The sequence below is a fragment of the Xiphias gladius genome, chromosome 13, assembly GCF_016859285.1.
Source record: "Xiphias gladius isolate SHS-SW01 ecotype Sanya breed wild chromosome 13, ASM1685928v1, whole genome shotgun sequence".
In the NCBI taxonomy this organism is placed as follows: Eukaryota; Metazoa; Chordata; class Actinopteri; order Istiophoriformes; family Xiphiidae; genus Xiphias; species Xiphias gladius.
This window is the reverse complement of record NC_053412.1, coordinates 11,504,130-11,525,720: the sequence shown is the minus strand read 5'-3', so window position 1 is coordinate 11,525,720 and position 21,591 is coordinate 11,504,130. Positions and strand designations below refer to the sequence as shown.

The 21,591-nt window shown below is 41.3% G+C and overlaps 1 protein-coding gene across 2 annotated transcripts in view; it reads left to right on the top strand.

Annotated features, from left to right (window-relative positions):
• The first annotated feature begins 677 nt into the window (after positions 1-677).
• The window catches only part of LOC120798291 (transmembrane protein FAM155A-like), a 38,897-nt gene continuing 17,983 nt past the window's right edge, over positions 678-21,591 (top strand). Inside the window, exon 1 of one of the 2 annotated variants that reach the window (XM_040142487.1) lies at positions 678-1,841. In XM_040142487.1, coding sequence (XP_039998421.1) covers positions 1,182-1,841 — 660 coding nt within the window. In that variant the 5' untranslated portion in view covers positions 678-1,181. Of the gene's footprint in view, positions 1,869-21,591 lie in introns of both variants that reach the window. The other variant, XM_040142486.1, reaches the window with a different exon arrangement.

Below are 21,591 nucleotides of genomic sequence, written 5' to 3'. Positions count from 1 at the left end.
AGATGCAACTTGTTTTTCTTTGTTTACATTTTATATGAAATATTATCTTATTCATTATGTTATATTTGTGTTACTTAAAAAACTAGTAAACACTATTATGTACTTTTTGCACATTGCACATTTATAAATGCACCAGTGGGCTAATATTCAACCTGCTGTTTTTTTGTGTAAAAAACTTTTTATTTCAAACAAGTGAGATACGTGGATCTTGTTTGTTCAGAGCCTCAACCTGGAGGTAAGGACCCCTCAAGGGCTCTCAAGATACATTTGAGGGGCCATAAGGTTACATAGAATTATCGTTATTTTGCCTTCCTTTTTTACCCAACTTTTCCCCTGTGACATATTGGATAATTTTCAGCTTGTCAAGCCTCTAAAATCCCTCAAGTGAAACAATCAGAGCAGGAAACAATCTTTGGTTGAACTGCTCATAGCTCATGCCAATAAGGACATAACCTGCGCTGAGGGATCTAAAAATACACACTGGTTCATTTAAGAGGTCCCATGCCAGAAAGGTTGTGAATCATTGCCTAGATGAGAGGACACAGGAAAAAACTACAAACCACACCACCTTAGGTATGACACAGAGCAGCACAAATCAGCCCGTGTCCTTTAATTTGAATGTTAGGACCGGAAATGCTGCCGGTTACGGCTGCTGACTTGACGCGGCTTCCTGCAAACACACCGTCTCTTGGCGAACATGGCGGCAACTTGACAACGGCAGCGAGATGAAGGCGGTGAGGGCTTGAAAAAGAAAAGAGGTCCGTTACAGGCTGTAGGCCCATCCGCCGACACAAAGGCAGACAGCTTCGCCATGTTGGAAGAGGATAGCGCCCTTGTCCCTGCACGACCGAGGCCGGGGAAAACGTAAACGCGTCGGTGAGTGTTTCTAAAAACGGAGTCGAGGCTACGCAGAGGAGCCGAGCGGCGCGGCGCGGAGCTCAAGGCGGACGGGAGGACAGCGGCTTCACCGGTCAGCCATGGAGGATGCGGCCCGTGGTCGCCAGCGTCTGATTTGCCATCCAACCCACGCTCATTTTAATGGGAATTGCCGCTGATCGCAAAGGCAAGCCGGGACAACCCACCACCCGACACCTGAGGGGAGGAAAACGCGAAGCGGACCCCACGTCAATGACTGTTGCGGCAGAGGAGCCCCCACGGTGGAGTCGGCCGGTTCCCAAAATATGACCAGGGGTGCTGGGACGTGTTGGCAGCAAGAAGATGACGACGGCTTCCAAATCTGGCTAGAGCCCCCCCGCGACAACCAAAAGCCATTCACCGACTCAGAGAGGGCGCAGAGATGGCGACTGTCCTTGGCATCCCTCTTGTTCTTAACCATCCTCCTCTCTGATCACCTGTGGTTCTGCGCCGAGGCCAAACTGGCCTGGACCCGGGACAAGTTCGCCTCCTCCCACCACCTCTCACCCCAGACCCACTCAGCACACAGCAGCCTCAGAGGAAACCCATATGCTATTTTTATAGGAAACTCTACCAAACATTTGTGGCGGCTCGAAACTTGCCGCCAGGATAGTTTATCTAAGAACTGCTTCGCTTTCGCAGACGCCGACCATTTGTGCAGGGGCCTTTCCGACAAAGAGGGGACGCGGGCTGTAAATATGAGCGATTTGTACCTCTCCTTTTGTAACTCCTACTCTCTGCTGGATTTGTTCTACGGGTCGACGAGTCCGGACAATTTGAACTGCAGCCTCGACGTGCTCGGCGATGGCGACACCAATAGATGCAGCCTGTGCGTCCAGGCGTACCAGCGCTACGACCAGCACGCCCAGGAGAAATACGAGGACTTTGAGCTCCTGACTCAGAAATATGAGCCGGGGGCATATTCGGTGAGGACGTGCATGGATCAGTGCAAGGTAGGCTGTGAAAGAGAGAGAGAGGGGGGGGTCGCTGAGGGTGGGGGTGGGAATGGGTTCGGGGGTGGGGGGTTGGAGGGGATGGTGATGTGGTGGCCATCTGTTGATTTGGGCCCGGATAGATGCCAGTTTTGGTCCTCCTCCTCCTCCTCCTCCTCCTCCTCCTGTCGCCATGGAGACGGATGACAGATTCAAGGAGACTCCCGGCTCGGGGCCTCATGTTCATTCATCTCCTCATTGTGTTCAGGCCCCGTCCTAATGTGCAGATGGAGGCCCTGCCAGTGTCTCTCCAGCGTCCAGGGCCATTCCTCTTATCTGCCCTTCCAGTTCACGCGCTGGTCTTTGACATTGAAGACCGCCTGGCGCTGCTCCGGCTCATAATCCGCCTGATCGGCCATCGATAACCTAGACGGGGCTGCTAGAATTGCCCGAGCTTTTATAGCCTTGCGTTTATAACATTTTAACGAGCAGGAAGGAGACTGCTGGCGTACGCAAACAACTCTGGCAGCCCGTGTGTCCTATGTGCATTGTCGCAGTCCGCCAGGTGTTCATCATGGCCGCCCCACTCCATATCGAGAGCCTTTCATTCAAGTCAAGAGGTGGTTTCCCTGCCTAATGTGGCGGAAGGCTCGCCTCGCCTCGACTTGTTTGTCTATTACGGGGCCCGCACGTAGGCCTCGTTTCAGCGAGGCCCGCACTCGCTCTTTGAGTGCCAGCGACTGTTTAACCGGCTCGCAACAGACCGAGGTGGGCCGTAGTGGGCTGTTGTGGGTGTCCGGGAAACGCGGTGGGCGGCCGCCGTGAGCAGGCTGAGCCACGGGGGGGCCGCGTCCGGCGCGGCGGAGCGGCGCGGACAGCTCCGCGGTGCTGAATGGCGCTCCCCGGCTCCATTCACAGAAGCCCTGGCCAATCCCAGATGGCCTCCATTCACCCGGCCGGCGTCAGAGAGACAAGCACAGGCGTCAAAAACGCCACTCTGATCAGGCCATCTGCCTGCTTACACGGATCCCCGTGCATTTCGACAGACACACGTGCACAGGAGCTGGGCCTAGTTAGGAAAACTAGCTTCAAATTTAGAGGAGGAAAGCACAAAAAGGGCAAACTGAATCCCTTGTGTGCGTATTTATCAAACAGTGATTCACTTTCTTTTATATTCTCTTTACTGTCCAATGTCCTAATGCTGGGAGAGACAGCAGAGCCTTTTGTAGGCAAGATAATTCCAGCGTTCGTAATTGTTGTAGACCTCACATTATTACATAAACACTCACACACACTCTCTGTGTACACAACGGAGCTGAAGACTGCTGTACTTTAATGGATCTTATACCCAAACATGAACTCAGGTTTCACAATTTTGGAGCTGAGGATTATGATATCATAGTTGTAAAAACCATGGTACACGGTCAAGCGGAAGGGCGCATTGGTCAGTTATAACTGTCCAGAAATTATCCTTCTGTTCTGGTTGGAGCTGAAATGATTAGTCGATTAATCGGTCAGGGCGAGAGGCAAAAAAAATATTTGGCAACTACTTTGGTAATCAGTTAGCTGTCTGTGTCTTTTTCCAAGCAAAAATAGTGAAAAGAAAGTGCAGACATGCTGTAGAGTGAACATCTTTAGTTTCGGGACTTTGGGGTGAACAAAACAAGACATTTCAAGACATGACTTTGGGCTCTGGGGAGTTGTGATGGGCACGTTTTCGCAATTTTTTCACATACCACAAACTCAGTGATTCATGGAGAAATTAATCAGCAGATTAACCGATAATGACAATAATCATTCGTTGCGAGCCTTAGTTCTGATATTTCTCATAAATCGTCATCGCTAGATGCTTTGTCTCCCGTCACCAGTAGCTCAGAACACCCTGCATACCAAGGCCTTCTCTAATGAATTGGTAAAGCCTGACATAGGCTACTTCAGAGGCTTACTTCAAGGTTAGCTGGTTGGTTGCCAGCTATAGATTATACAATCATGCTACGCAGCAAATGCCAAAGGCTGCCAATGAAAGCAGCTTTTTTAAGAAATAGCCCACCCAGCAGCCAGCCTTGCCATCGACCATCAGTCATTGCAGGAACACTCCCATTGATGTCAGTTGAAGACATGCATCACACTCAAGCCTCCATGTGTGACATTATTTCTTTTCCTCTGCTGAACTGAAGCCCCACGCATTATTTCATGTTTTATCCGCCGGCAGTCTCGGGCCGCCGTGTCCCCTGTTCTCTGAGCTCACCTCTTGGCATTTGGAGGGAAACAGTCATTTAGTCAGACTGCTAATTTCTTTGACATTGACCACTCTCTATCACCTTCTTGATTCTAGGTTTGCACAAGTCTTGGATATGTGGTCTTGTAGTGTTATGGAAAGAGCAGCTTCACTCAAAAGATAATGTCGAGCTCTTGTTGAGTTAATGGCTACCTGCCTTGGAGAAGCCTAGCAGTGCAAGTTGTGAGCCTGCTCAAACAGATGTATAAATAATCTCTGTACATTTGGCACTATTGTAGCGTACATTGAGCTAGCAAGTGTGAAAACATTAAACAAATAGATCCCTGCCTCATTGGATCATCTCAACATGCAGGGCAGCAGGGGAGGCAGGTAGTGCCAGTGTTTGCCAGAGGAAGATCTCTGACATTTCAAGTGAGGATATTTGACATGGAGATTAGCATGAGTTGTGCAGAAGTGGGTCCTGTGGTCCGCAGGTGGTGCTTTGATTCCTCTAGCCTGAGGTGAAAAATCACACGCCGGACATGGCCGGTGTGCTGTTCCTCACAATGGGATCCTCCATCGTCTGACTCTGTGAAAACCCACCATTCATCTTGACAGCAGGGCCAGGCTGGAAACATTTAAACCTTGGCCGACGCACTAATTCTGACTTGAAAGCAGCAGTAGTTCCCAGCTTTTTTTTTTTTTTTTTTAATGCTTAGTGTGAACCAAAATCTCAGACTCACACAGGAAACAATGAAGCCAAAACAACCTGGCATCTCAAGGGCCTGGGGTCTCAGCACTGTAATCACATTCTTTAATGTGGGGTTTCCTACCAGTGATGCTACAAGTCGCCTGTATAACAACATAACTATTATTAAGGCCTGTTCAAATGAGACATATTTGAGCTCACAGATGTGTCATGTGCACTACGGGTAAACCCAAAAGCCATGGTTTAAATCATTAGATTTTTGGCCGCGACTGTGGTGTCCTCATGTTGCTTTCATGATAGTTAGGAATAGGAAAGCTCAGGCTGGTCTTCCTCCCACTTCAGAGTGTTGAAGTGGCCGAGGTGGGAACTAAATGGACGAGCAAGAGATACTTTTCAAACTTTTCAAGTTTTCCGCAGCACCAGTAGAACACTGAAAGTCTGCTTTAAAGCCTTAAACTATGGTGTTTATTTGTTATTAGGGCTGCAACTGCACATTATTTTCAGTAGTGATTTATCTGCCTATTAAATTCTATATAATCTGTAAATCATTTGGTCTTAAATGCCAGAAAATACTGCTTGTCACAATTTATGAGAGTCCAGTATGACATATTCAAAGGGATTGTTTTGCCTGACCAACAGTCCAAACCCAAACATATTCAGTGTACTATTATAAAAGATGAAGAACATCAGTGAATATTCAAATTTAAACATCCTGAAAACGTATTTTCTCTATCAGCTTCATAATATGAGACCTATATGAACACAGTATTTTTTGCCAAAGTTTGAACAGTTTTGGTGATTTCACATGAGAGATATGACAGTTGGTGGGTTATGTGATCACTGTCATTCAAATCTGATCAAACCACAGCCACACAGTTCTAGCAAGGCAGATTAGCTAAGTTTTTGAGCGTTAAACTTTTAGTAAATAATACTTCAAGATGTTTTTGTTTGTTGCTTATTTAGTTACAAATGTTTGATGCTATAGAGAAATGCTTAAGACTTGAAGCCAAGTTCCCAAGACCGTTTAAGAAACATGAACCAGTGAATTTTTGGCATTTTTGCTATAAAAAAAAACAAAGCTCTGTTTGTTTTCCCAGTTCATCTTGGGCTTACATGGTGTCTATATCTAAATAATTTCATTAAGACTACTAAATTTCTTGCTAATACATACACAGTGCACAGTGGGAGAGCCTTGGGGGTCAACAGGCTGTCATTCTTTGCAATGGGGCTCCATAGAGGGTTTATAGTTGCCGTTGTGATGATTTTAGATTTACCAAATTACATGTCAGACATTTGAGGTCAGAGAAACATTAGGGTTTGCCACCAGAAATGATGAGTTTGAGGGCTGAATTAAATCCTGTTACTTCTTGTCCTGCTTTTACTAATACTTCACTACATGATATGAAATAATTTCAAAACACAGTCCCTGAGAAGTCTGTGCACAAATCTGTCTTCTTCCCCCACCCTCCAGGTCCAATTGAATGTCTAATCTTAGCTGCTGTTGTGTGCAAGTGGAAAGGAGGACAGCGTCCTCCCTCTTTAGATCCTTGTCAACCGCACACATCTGCATTGATCTGAGCTCTTTTTGGGCCGGAGGGATGGGTGGCAGCATTACCAAGAGGTTGATCCCTATTGATTTGCACTGAGCCCTCCGCGTTCACTCGTCCTTCATTTGATAGTGGGCAGCTCCTCCAACCAAAATAGGGCAGCGCCTGAGCTCAAAGAAGACATCATGTCATCTGGACCTTTTTGATTGTGCAATAAGACCTGGAAGAGTGTGTGTGTGTGTGTGTGTGTGTGTGTGTGTGTGTGTGTGTGTGTGTGTGTGTGTGTGTGTGTGTGTGTGTGTGTGTGTGTGTGTGTGTGTGTGTGTGTGTGTGTGTTTAGAGGAGGGGATGTACAGTTTAGAAAGAGACCAGTGTTGAAGTTAAACTCTCTTCATCTGTTATCTCACTACCTATAATAGGAACAGTTATGTAATTCTGCTCTAAATGATGTGTGACAACAAGGAAAGCAGTTCTCAGATGGGAGGCCCTGAAACAAAATATAGACACTGATGGAACCTTGTAAAGTAATGCATCTTCTCTTATGGTTTGGAAGAGGCTTGAGCTCTATATTTGGAAGAACAAATCTGTCCTTTTTTTACAAAATCTGACCAAAAGGTTCACAATGTGCAACAAGTTCACATTTGAAATGTCACTTTCAAGATCAGCATGTAAACAAGTTAGAGCTGCGACTAGTGATTATTTTCATTATCAGATAATCTGTCTTTTTTTTTAGCCAGTGGCCTGCTGAAATATAAAATAAAAAAAAAAAAAATTTTTGGGCTTAAATTGAAAAAAATCAGATGTGTGTTCATGCTCACAATCAATTGTAATGTTAAATTGCTTTGGTGGTTTTGGGTACCTGCAAAAAACTAATGACGTCCTCAGCCAGAGTTGCATTGCTATGTTATGGTGCTAATAATAATGCTGCAAAAAAAAAAAAAAAAATAAAAAACATCTCACCAATATGTATGTTTGCATTTTTGAGCAAGTTAGCAGCATGTCCTGTCCTTAGCTAGCTAGCTTTTAGCATGCCTAAGACTGGCTGTAGAGACTGGCTGTAAGTCTTCTTAATGGATTAATAATTTAGTATTAGGCATGCATTAGCATTGGGCATGCAAATCAATATCAATAATAGCATACTTTTTACTACTACTTGATTCACTGGATTAGCCAGAAAAAGACATTCCTATATGGTCATTCTATACATTAACAGTTTCTCAATTGATTTTCCAGAAATTATACTATATCATGACATATTACCAAGCCACTATGGTCATGCACTAAACAGCAAAGTAGTTAAGTAGCATAGATTTTATGTGTTAATTTGTGAAACTGTCAGTGACACAGCTGTAGTGAGTAAATGAGCAATGGCCCTATCATTTTTTATTATTCAGGCACTCCTCATATCAAAAATCTTTATTACATGTGTTTCTGTTAAAGAATGAATATTGGCCAATATATCAATATCAGATTTTTAAAATATTGAAATCAGCATCGACCTTAAGAATCCTGTATCCGCCGGGCTCTTACTTGTATGGTCAAAATGTTGTACTCAATATAGTATTTTAAAGACAGTCCATTTATCATTGACAAGCCTGAAATATGCAGTTGATCAAGCAGCACACAGCATCACATCAGAGGGACAATACCTGACCTCCTTTCATCAGTGAAGAGACAATGTTGCCATGCAGATCCATCAATATCAGTGTTGTTTTTGCAGTTTATTTTTGATTAAGTTCACAGATGTATTCTTTGTATGGCAGTGTTTTGTGTGTATACATTAAACAAGCAGTGAATATGGGATGGAAGTGGCTCACATACAGGTGCCACTGTACCTGTAATGAACGAAGATTGTTGCAGTGCATTGCATTGCTCCGGATTGTCGAGGTTGCAGTAGAGTCGCACGTGGAAGCGTTCACATGTGATTTCCGCCATTGTGTCTTCCTGCAGCGGTTGTGAATGCTGACCTTGGAGAGGGCTTTGTCCCCTCGAGATGCCTGGCCCCACTCCACGACAGCTCTTTTATGAATGGGCAGATCCCTGAGCAGCATGCTAATGAGGCAGGGAGAGGAGAGAGGGGAGGCTAGCTGTTGCAGGGCACAGCAGTGCTTCCATATTGTTTTAACAGTGCAGCGCTGTACGGACAGCAAATCAGACCACATGAGATATCAGCGGGGCTTGAGGAGGGATGGAAACTGCACCAGGTAGAAGGGGTTAAAGCGGGTTACCAACTTAATATGCCTCATTTAACCTCTGCGGTATTTCCATTATCGATGACATGTGGAGTAATTTCTCTGACATACAGTAACGTTGTCAATCAAGGGTGAAGTTAATCACAGCTACATCATCTCCTCTTATAGGAAAGATTCCATTCAGGAAACAATATTTTTTTTTATTAAGGTTCTTATATTTAACAAATTGAATCCATCCAGTCAAGAATACATACTGAACCACATTTTTCATCTTACCAACCTGAAGATACACAAAAACACAGCAGGTATGACACTACTGCACATATACACAGACAGAGAAAAAAAGGAAGAAAAAAAACAGCGCATACAGACACACAACCCCACCAGGCTGATGATATTGCAGTCAAGTTACTGAGGTCGGCAATAGTCATTTTCAGAATTGTTGTCATGTAGTTGGATACCCAGGTTTATTTATCCAGTGGTAGTTTGTGTTTCTATTATCTGGATTCACTCGGTCATATATACAGTATACCTCGGTTGTTGTGCCCGGTAGTATAGCCATACAGTATGTTTGGGGCTCCCAGACTACCTTGTTAAGTTACTGAAATGTACCTATTTTCATGCTGACTCTTTTCCCTGCCAGATAAATTGTGTAGACATTTAATCTAAATTTGCCAAGACACTGTTCAGAAGCGAGTTAGACAGCATCTGTAGAGAAGAAACTAAATTTATTTGTGCTTTGGTTGCATTATTGAATAAACCCCAAATTCACTACAACACCAGTTATCTAATGAGCTGTTTGATTTTTACCCAAGCTTGCGGCAGGGCTCCTGGGATGGCTGTGTTGTTTGGTTCACCGCTGTGGTCCAGACTGAAATGATGGCGATACAATACCACTAATACCACTCTTCCGTTATCAAACCAAGATGCAATATCCTCCTGTCAATAGGGATCTCATAACCCAAAATGTCTCTTTTCATTGATGTTTTCAAGGAAAATCAGTGGGATGATGTGGGCAAGTCTTACAGGAAAAGGGTTTTTCAGTGTCATATATAATGTGTAGCATCATGTAGGCACATATTGTTGACCATTTTTAATGGAATCACGAAAACTTAGGTAGTAGTTTTAACTTGGCTTAATCATTTATTATTCAAATGATATTATTGATCATATGATTAGATGCGCTAATAGCTGTCTTTAATCTTATAGGCATCAATGAGTATGTTGACCAGATTAGGTCTAAACTATCTCTTAAGGTGAAAGATGTATTCTCCCAAAAAATGGATGAATTGTGTTTATGCCCTCTTTGGAACAACGCATTTTTTCCGCATGCCACACTTAAAGGCCCTAAAATGTACTCTTCCACTCAGCTTATTATTCTGAGTGACTGGAACCCAAACTGACACAATATCTTCTGCCAAAGCTGGAAGAGGTTTAGGTGTTCCACGTGAGAGATTTCTGAATTGTTTCTCTTTGTGCTTTTTCTGAATGGTTTGAAGTGGGCGGGGCTCTGCTGGACAAGGGGATGTCACATACTTCTGTGCACCGAGCTGATTTAGCAACATTTGAATCAGAATCTGGTCTAGGTTGGTTGGTTGTATGGTCACCGTTAATCACATCGGATTACCCGCAAAGTCCTGATGAAGAAGATTAACTGAATTTATATGAAGGTGAAACTCGTTAAATAAATGCCTAAAAATGACTTTTTTTACTTTGAAAATATTTGAATATAGAGAAATATTGAACACATTTTCAGGGCTTTAAATTCAAATTGACTCTATGTTAAACACAGTAGATTTGAACACATGCACGGTTACTGCGTAAAGATTAGAAAATACAGTATGTGCAGTCCTAAAGAAGATGCACAGATGTGTTATAATGAAACATCCTTTAAAACATCCTCCCTGGAGATGAATTCCATTTAGCTGCCATGCTGTTCTCCTGTTTAGGCAATAATTGAACAACCAAAATTTAATTATGAAAACATTCATTATGTTGGCTTCATAATTGTCAGAAAATGAAGATGTTGCAAGCAGGATGGTTTTTCCCTGTGAAACACCTAAGGACCAGATTAATACCTCCCCTCATTTATGGCCATGACATCTATTGGTCTAACAGCAGTCTGCATTGGTGTTTGAATGGATTATTTTTACAAGGACAGATATAAGGCTGAATGCATATCCCAGTCGCTGTGCGCTATATTAAATTTTAGTGTTTAACTAATGTAGGAAATGCTTTTTTAGAGCAGGGTGGAGGTTTTTTGCCCTTGCTTAGGAGGCAAATCAGCAGCATTGTCCATAGCCGGTGGTGTCAGATATGAAAACTGATGACTAGGTAGCCCAAATATCCCGCATGCTGCCTTCAGATGATCACATCTAAATTCCCCACCACTTGGCACTAACCGGATTATCAAACCTTCCCCTTATTATCCCAGTGAGGTACCTCTCTCTTCACATGCCCTTTTTAGATAGCCTTTTCAAACTACGTCTACATGTATACAGTGGACTAGGTAAAAGGTTATATTTGAATCTCTGTTAAGCTCCGTGTTGCCCATTAGGATGATTGAAGATGACGTTTGTCCTGTTCCATGAATTGTCAGTCACTGGGCATAAGTTTTGTTTATGAGAGCAAGACTGTTTGCTTAACAGCACTATTTCTTCAGAAAAAAAAAACATGCTACATGTACATTGTCCTCCATTAAATTGCCCATTGCATACTGTATACTGCTGTTTTATGGAATAAGTTGATATACAGTATGAGAGAGTCTACTGCTCTGCCAGCTTATTTACAGGATTGTATAATGTTTTTAGTTTATTAAAAAGTATCCCTCTAGGATACTGTAAAACCAAATTAACTTGTGTTCTGTCTGCAGCAACGTAGTACATTATGTTTAATAAAAATCAACAGCTTTTCATTCAGAATTTCCAGATTTACCTTATCTTCCTTCTCTGCTCTGAAATGTTTTCTGCATGATATGAGCTGGCCGAGGATAAAAAGTAGAGGCAGGAAAATAAGAGCATTAAGTAGAAGAGAAAAGTTTGTTTCTAGAAGCTTGGTGATGCAGCAAATGAACAAGAAGGTTTGCTATTGGTCGGAAGGGAGAATTTACATGTCAAACAGAGATTTCATTGAAATGAATTGATTTTTTTTGTTTTAAATACTGCTGTGAGCGGGCCTTTGACCAGTTTTTTTTAGCCATGTCAGCAGCTGGTTGTCTTCTCCCCTTGTCAACTTTGTTTCTATCCATTCCTTTAGAAGAGGCTTTGAAAAGGCTTGAAAGGTGTTTTTGGAGGTAAAATGTGTTTACCTGGACAAAAGGGGTATCTAAACATGGCAGTCCATTAATTCCAATTAACCTGCTCCATGGTGCCTATTTCCATGGCCATGAGACATAAGCGTTACTGTCCTCCTCTGCGTGATTGACTGCAGGCACACATGAATGACCCAAATGACCAAAAGCTCAGTTGAGCTTTTTGAAGGGGTTTAAAAAAAAATTCGACCTAATGGTTCAATTTTTGTTAATTGCCCTTTTGTAATGGAGGTTTTAGTCTAGTCTGTTGCAAGTTTTGGGCCCATAATTACTATATGACCTGGAGGTATAATTTTGGGCACTACACTAAAATTTGGGATCATTTCTATTATGTATGCCAGTCCCAGCAGAGCCAATATGTCAACAGGCCCCATGTGCTAGTCCCTCTCTCGATATCTTCTGTCTGTGACACTTAGCAACAAGCCCACTGGTTCCTACTAGAGACGTAAATCTTTAAAAACAGTCCACAATTACACTAAGGCTCAGTAATTTCCTAAAACAGCTGGGTACTGTAGCTTTTAGCTAACGTTACTCAAACAGGAGTAAACGTTGCATTTGTTGGGGACTTTCAGGTGCGAGTAATCCACATTTGGTGCTCTAGTGAGTATTTCTGGCAGCAGCACGGTGTATGTGGGACTGAGTCAAAATAAACTACAGAGTGTGTGTTCATGGTGATGAAAGAACAGTGTGGCTCACTGATGTGGTTTTAATAATTTCTGGACAACAATGGAGCTCTATAGCACAGAGGAATAAGATATATCAGCCACTGGACACAAACACTGCGGGGCACCTGTGGCTCAGGAGGTAGAGCAGGTAGTCCACTAACCGTAAGGCTGTTGGTTCGATCCCTGGCTCCTCTAGTTCGCATGTTAAAATGTCCTTGGGTAAGATACTGAACCCCCAGTTACCCCCGATGTGTCTTTGGTGTGTGGATGATGTGCTGTTTGTATAGAAAGAGCACTGTATGAATGGGTGCATGTGACAGTAGTGTAAAACGCTTTTGGTGGTCGATGAGACTAGAATAGCGCAATATAAATGCAGTCCATTTACCATTTACACACACACAGGAATGGATGGTGTTTTAGATTCATACAGACTTTCATCAATATCATCACTCAACCTGAGATAAGGAGGTGTGACACTAAAACAAGGCAAAGGTAAACATGCAATTTCCAACAAATGATTCGGTCTCCTTGGAAAACCAGTAATATGCATCACTGTAATTTGGCCTTACATCACTGTTACATCACTCTTCAACCAGTAAAATTTTTAGATTAAATTTAATTACATTACATTTAATAATTTAATATAATTATTAATGTGTTGATACACAGTAATTAGGTACATCATTCCTCCAATATAATATTTTGTAACACTATGTCAAGGAAGAAAAACAAAAAGAAAAGAAGGTGAGTCTGCAGAAGAGGTCGAAGTGCATCATAAAGAAAACAGTGTTTTAAGATTCTATTTATTCTAGTTAGACCATAATGTTGTGGTATAACAACATGAATATTATACTTCTTTCCTTGAGCAGGGAGACTGTGAGACTTGCAGTAGAGAGATTATGTTGGAACCAAACCAAAACCTTGCATTTGTGTTTGAAATATCATTCCATATCACACTCTGAAAATTATCTATGTTAAATTGGGCTTTCTGTAAGAATGATACTACCCAATAAGCCTTTGTGTAGTCTTAAACATTGATGGGTTTTGGAGAAAATATAATTATATTCTTGTTCAGATAAGATGTAACTGTGATATTGTCCTTGAGTATTGTTGCTACTAACAGAAAACCCCTCTCTATCTGTGGTATCCTGCCCATAGATAGAAGTCCCCTTGCAAAAAACAAAAAAATGATGAAGGCAAAAGTAATCAAACATTCTGCTTTTGATGTAATTTAGAAGACAGAAGTATAATATCTAATATCAAATACTGCTCCTTGAAGCCAAAACTAAATTCAGTAAGAGGTTTACATGCCATGGTAAAATACATCAAAATAAAGTTCCATCCAAAACCATAACTGAAGTATGAAAAACTCACTAAAAACCCTGTAGACCTGTTGGCTAAGGGGGTTAAAAAATGTTTGTAGTTTGTTCCTTTGAATATAGGGCATGAATTTCGGTGCAGGATTGCAAGTATTGCGCATAATGTCATTGATTCCCACAGATCTATCACTTATAATGCGGGAAATTCCTGCACACAGTTACAGCGATGCCTAATTATGTTCAGCCACCGTTTGCACGGATGTGGAATGCAGGACGACTGGCCAGAAGCTCTGCATCTGACAGACCGACTTTTACCCTGGCGCAAATGGCAGTACCAGGGATGTCAACATTAACAACATTATTCCTCAGGATCCGCAGACAGATACCGTTAACGTTACTAAGGTTAAGCGGCCGTCCAAAGACAATTTTCAGGCTAACTGGCTCAGAATATAGCCGTGGCTCGAGATGCTCATTTCCAAGCTTGCCCCTTCCCAAGAGCAGATTGATTTTTTTTTTTTTTTTAACAGAGTTTATATTAAATGGAAAGAAATGGTTGTTCGGATGAAAGGTGAAACGTCTCCAAGAACCTCAAGCAAGTGCAGTTGCCTTCATATAGCACTAAAAGATAACATGACCCGGATGACGGAGAATCCTCACTGACTTTCCAGTAGTGTAAAGTTTTTATGGTGGGGAAAAAAGTACCAAAGGACACAGTCACTCTTGCATTATAATCCACTTCTCTGCTGTCCATCTATATATTCAGATTATGCCAGTGTCCAGTCAGTCATATTTTTACCTAAATACTGTATGGATAAATAGACTGGCTGGAAGCAGTCACGTGTGTTAGTTTGTACTAACGCTGCTCTGTCCTGGCTCAGTCATTAGCTATCCCTGATGCTGCACTTTCTATATATATCCACTTCATTACAAGAGAGACATGACCTGCATGTAAGAGGTACTGTGACATCCGGTCCGTTCAGTCCACACTGACTTTGACTTCCATTCAGCCCTCTCTGTTGTCAGAAGCAGCTGTCTGTCAGCGCACCTCCTGAGGTCCTGAAAGCAGCTAGGCCAAAGTTAAAAAAATAGTTTTCAAGGAGGCTCAGCAGGAAGAAATCAGAATTGCTCTTATGTATTGATTTTATTGATTCCCCCACATGCTACGGAGAGTGGGGGGAAAGTGCCTACAGTAAAACCAGAAAACTCATTGTGCCACTAGGAGCACTGTTCAATCATTACAGACACCATTAATATGTTCAGGACATATAAACAGCAGGAGATTTGTGCAATTTCAATAGCTGTCTGTGGAGATTACTCTTCAATAAGCGCTCAAGAGGATCCGAGGGTCCTAGGGTGACGTGTCTCAAGTGTGAGTTTTGGAGTGAGTGTGGACTGATATATATGATAAAATGGAAACCTATCTGCTCCGTGGGTATCCACCGGTATCACATTTTGCCTGCTTTTAGTGCCCTCACGTGTCACTAACCACGCGTTCTCGATGCGTGCTGCCGTCGGCGTCAGGCGCTAATTGAAGCCTGGTCACATGGTCATGGCCTACATGTCATCTGCAACCAACCTCACCAAAAGAACTATACTATATACCATACGGACATATTTCGTCAGAATCCCTATATACATTAATTCCTAAATACAATAATACGTTTCTCACCCAGGTCACATTTTTTTGACCCATTACCTATTACATCTGTTCATAGGAGCTGCTTATAGTAAAGATGTAATTTTTTTTTTTCAAATTCAAAGAAAACTCTTACAAACATTTCAGCCAACAAACTGCTAACAGCAACAGCTACCTTATAACCTACCTCCCACTCTTGCCCTTGCAATTAGGGTGAGGACTTTGATGAGGTTGCAAATATTAACACCTCGTGTGGTGGTTTTATTTAAAGATGTAACAGTACGAATTCATAAAAATGAAATACCCAGAAAGTTCTTCAAGCTAGCCAATGGGAGAGCTAGGGTAGAGCTCATTTTCTTTTCCATGGAGTTACATGTGTTCTTAAAAGGATTTTAATCTGTATAATTTTATACTTTGCACAATTTGATAGGTAAATTGAATGTTGCACAATTGAATCCAAAAGTTCTGAAGACAGATGTATACCCAAATCCTTTTCCCATTTTAATATTCTCCATGCCAGTAACAGAAGGGTGAGACGTAGTATCTTTCAATTTATAGTACATATTGGTATTGGTTTCAAGTGCAATTCTCGGTATAATAAACTTCTTAAATATGTTGTTAGCTGCATGTACTACAAGAAACCCGTGTTGTTAGTCCCAAAAATTAGTTTCAGCTCATTGAATAGCTAAAACATGGCCCCAACTGAGTGATATTTGGAATTGCCATTTATAGTTTTGTTTTTTTTTGTTTTTTTTTTTCAGTAATTGACATGAGGGCAGTATCAGTCCATTAAATGAATTTCATGTAGATTGCTTTTGCAATTTCACACTCTCAGGAGTTGATGACCTGATAATTAAGGCAAGCATCAAAGTTTGTTTTTCTGTTAAGTGTTTTAGTTGCCAACCCCAATTATACTTTAGCTACACTTTATTTTGCCACAACCACGATCTCTCCCTCACCTTAACAATACCATAACTACCATGCACAGATATTATAGAAAGCCAGAATTTTAAAAATGTTATTGGACATTAAAAAAAAAAACGCTGTCATTGAACGTAATCCAGGGGTTTTAAGAAGGTCCAATATCGAAGTTGTTGTCCTGTGATAGGGTTCTATGATCAGCAGTGATCTGTCTACGAGAGCTGCTTCATTTAGTGTGAATAGAGAAGAGTTAGAGAATGTCAAACAATTTGAGAGCCACCTGGTACACCCACAGTCCTGACGGTCCTACATGACCTCCCCTCCAAATCCTCACATCTGATCTGCCAAGTGCGCACCTGAGTTGAGAGCTGCTCTGCTTAGCTTTGAGGAGCTGAACCACTGTCACACCTAGAGCCCTTCTCCCATCTCTTCAAAAGTGTTCAGCTCTGTTACAACAGGGAGGGGGGTATCACTGCAGGAGCTAATGTCAGGCTCCTGGTGTGGGTGGAATTGAAGGCCTCTTGGCTGTTTAACTTCTATATTGTCCTTGTATATTAACCTCATATTCTTGGATAGCTTTAGTGACATTTCTGAAGTGTAATATGCCATTGGGTTTAATGTCTGAGCTCTATTGCTTTTAGACTCCTGACTATTCCTGTAGCCCAACCAGCAGGCGTACATTTTACTTTGATGAATCTCCGTTATTCCTAGCCCCATGTGTGAATTATGAGCGCGACTTCCCCTTATTTCTTTCACTGAAGCATTGTCTGTGAGATTTAGTGCTATGCTACACGTATCTTCCTTATCTCTTAGAGCTTTTTGGGAAATAAATGATGTAAGAACACAGCCTCCCACACCAAGGGATGGGAGGACAACATGAAGAAGTCACCTCGGATAATGTACAGTAGCGTAATAAGCATTATTTATTCATTTTTCGCCTATATTGAACACATTTACAGTTCAGGTAGGGGGATATATAATGCTGTCACCAATAAAACATCATATTGTCAAGAATAAACAACACATAACCACAAAACATGTCGTCTGTTTGTAGGAGATACAAACTGTACTACTGCTGACAGGAACAACCCTGGTTATGTTCGACACGGTTGTTTAAGCCAGAAACTGAGTTTAGCTGAATTGTGGGTGCAGCCAACCAATTTTCAAATGTTATCATGCTAACACACTAAACTAAAATGGTGAGCAAAGGTAAAAAATTATACCTGCCAAGAATCAGTATGTTAGCACAGTCACTGTGCGCATGTTGCCATGTTAGCGTTAGCATTTAGCTCAAAGCTCTACTGTACCTAAGTACAACCTCACAAAGGTACTAACATGACTGTAGACTCTTGTTTTTCGACTCATGAATTTCCAACAAAACCTGCCCGGTTTCTGGAACTTCATTTGACCCAAACAAAGGTCTTTTTTCTTCACGGTTTCATCAGCAGTGTCACTTTTAAAATATTACAGCTTGGAAATGCAGTTGAAAGTCTTGCTAATACATGAACATTTAACAGAAACCTCACTTAGGGTCACCTAAACGATACCATTCTAGATGTCACATTTTTTTTACATTTAGTAATGTATCAAATACACATTTCATTTTCTTAGTGAATCTTTAAACTATTTTTTTTTATTCTACCTAATTCCTGTTTCTTGAATAGACCTTTCTTAGGCAGTGACTGAGGTGAATGTTCACATTGACAGTGTTACATAAGGATCACAGTCTTCACCGCAGTTATCTGCCCTCAATCACTCACGCAGTGACCTTTCACATTTTCACTACCTTTTACACTAACAAATCTATATGCTGATCGGTCTCCTTCCTCAGGCTGATCATTCCTCCTCATTCTCTCACTTTCATTACTGCCAACACTTGGCTGATAAGGACTGTCATTTAAAGTATTTACCTTGAAAGATGATCATAAGTGATGTCATTCATCTTATATTTTCTATGGACGCCAATGCTTTAATTTTGATATCCTCAAGTAGAGTTAATAAATATTTATAAAGGTTTTATTGACTTAATATCAGTCTGTTCCCTCATTTTGTTTGTGGATCTGGTGCTGTTTTGGTTTTCAAGATTTTACAGAAAAACCAAAGCTTAGTGACTAAATCTGTATAACACACAAAGTTTTAAAGACAAAAAATAGATACCACAGAGTATTTGAAAGTATCTGAATTCACAAAAAAGTCAAAACATTAAATAATAATACAGTTTTAAAGAATCGCAATTCATCAGGGATTGCAGTACGCACTAATTGTTCAACACAAATATTCATATTGTATCCGAATGTTCCTGCCAATTTCTGCTTCTTATTATTTCAGATTTGATTTTCCTCATGTAAATCTTCCAAATAAATCCATGCTGCCATAAATTAAAGCCAATCCACATCAAGTCTTCTGTTGCTAATCTTCAACGGGTCGATGTAAAGTTGCTGTGAGCGTAAAGGTTTTGATATTTGTGGTGAAACATTTTTACAAAACATCAAAAAGTTACGTCTCAGCTGGGTTTCAGGTTACATTAACGCTCTCCTCAGTCCTGATACGATATGGTAACCAGCTACATTATGTTATTCTAATATACTATAAACAGCTGTGTGCCTGTTTGATCTACGGTAATTTCTACGGTGCTTCTGTGAAAGCAGGTCTGTGTCACCTTTGCTGAAGAGCTGCCACTGTGATCACTATTGGAAATTATGGGTGCAATGCTAAAAACTAAAACATAGAGTAACGGTGGCACAAGTAGAGATGAGGTGTACAGTCAATGATCCAACTCATTAATGTCAGTTAAACAACAATGTCTTTATAAGTTTGCTAACAGTAGCTAACCACCCACCATAAGCTGCTAGTCATACAAGACCAGGTAAGGTAGTAGCAGCAAAACCCCTATAGTATATTGACTTTAACTAGGGTGCGTTTTATCCCTTATTAGTTCAGCTATTCACTTTAAATTTTTGGAAAACTTTTGCTTCCTTTTTGCCTTGAAGGATAGGTTTACATTTATTTAAGTGGCTTTATTAAAACAGTACTGATATGCTCATATAGTATATGAATCAAAACAGTTTTTGGTTGCTATAATAATTTCTCCTGTCCATACTTGCCCTGAAAAGATTCAGTCAAAGTTAAAATGAGTTGGTCAAAGGGTGCATCTTATCTTCGAATATATATTGTATACAATCAGAATGTATGGTATTGAAACACAGCACTTCTCTCATACAGTTTTCACACAATTTAACATTTAGGGAAATTTTTTTTTTTTTTTTACTTTTTTGCCTACAGTTAAATGAGACAACTGACACCACCCTCATGTCTATACATGAAATCTAAAATAGGAGCCAGGAGATTGTTAGCCTAGCTTAGCATAAAGCCTGGAGAAGGGGGAACAAGCTAGCCTGGCTGTCTCCAAAGTTCAAAAATCTGCCCTCTCAGCACTGCCAAAGCTCAGTAATTAACATGTTATATCTTATTTGTTTAATTCATACACTAATGGAAATATAAAACGTGTGGTTTTATAAGGCCTTGTGTGCTGTAATTATATCCCTCCAGGCGCATTTATTTTTAACTTTGGATAGAGCCAGGCCACCTCTTTGCCCTTGCTTAAAGTATTTATGCTAAGCTAATCAACTCCCTGATCTAGCCCCATACTTACCGCACAAACGTAAGCGGGATTGATCTTTTCAAGTACATTAGAGTATATCCCGAAATGTCAAACTATTCCTTTAAAATGGCAGGCACAAAACTTACAGTACATATGCCAGTCCTGAATCAGAGCCTGTGGACTTTAGAAAGTAGTGTTGAATTGAGGATGAATGGATGCAATAATAGTATTGGTCACTTAGCAAAATGTGTAACACGAGCCGTACAGCTGAGCTCTGTCCAGGTTGTTTTGTTTCTTGTGTGTCAAAGCGTCAAAGCCCCCGCTCAGCATTTATCCGGCTCTGTTTATCGAGGAGCGACATCTCGGGGGGAGGGTATCAGTCAATATGTCCCAGGCACAGGTCGAGCCTCCTGCAGGCAGCAGACTATGCATCGATAGAGAAAGCAGAGCCATGCTGACCAATTCAGCAGCCTCCCCAAGCTCTGATCTAGCTGAAAATGAATTCTTTAAACCTTTGGAGAAGAGCGCTGCAGAGCTGGCGCTGAGCCAACAGGGTTCCTATGACCGGAGCACAGCTTAATGTACTCAACATGAAACCAAACCTGGGAAACAACCTCGTCTCTAGTTTAATCTGGGTTTCTTTCCCACAGCAGGTGGGATTTTTACAAGCCAATTCTTAGATCTACCTGTTTTGTAAATCTAACCGATTCATTGCTGTGCCTGCGTGCTAAACCAGGCTGAAAACAAATGCCGCCATACACATTCATGATCATGTTTTCTCAGAACTAATCTACAAAACATAGTTCAGGGAAATGGATGAAACCTACGTCTCCATGTCCTGATAGGTGGATCCAATCCTACATGTCCATGCGTGGATAAGGAGCTGACGCAGAAGACAGAGATCATGAAAATCTCCTGGATCATGTTAGTTAGACCTCACGCTACAACTTCCGATAATGCTGTGAGCTCTGTAGGGCATTTCCAGTGAAAAGGTTCAAGGTTTCCGGGAGCCTCTGGAAGCCTGTCAATGCGATTGATGGATCACTAATCAAGCCCTCTGTTTACTGTTTTCACCTTTAAACATTGTTCTTTCAGACAGGTGTGCTTCTGAGAAATTGACATGGCTCTTAGCATTCTGTCAGTGTTTTTGCATTTCTGTGTGCGTTATGAACATTTGTTCATTTCTAACACTTTGCACAAATACAGAAGATCTGATTAGTGTTTTAAACCTGCAATTTGTAACAAAACAAAATAACATTTTTGTGTTGCACAGACACTGGGCTATAGTACCCTAGAGCCAGTGAAACATACGTTTCATAACCACTGCACACAAAAAAAATATCAGTGATGGGAGCCTATGAAAAATAAGTGCTTTCTATTCAGCTAAAACCACAGATATTGTTCCATTTTATGAAAAGAAATTCAAAATATGTTAAAAATGAAGGATTTTATGGCTTTATTTGTGTTGCTGGGCTGCAGCTCAATATTTTGCATACAAACATGAGAGCGGGATCAATCTTCTCATCTAGCTCCCTGCGGGAAAGTGAAGAAGTGCTTTTCCCAAAGCATGGAACCACTTCTGTACACATCTGCGCAGAAATGTTTAGGAAATTTCATTCTTGCATT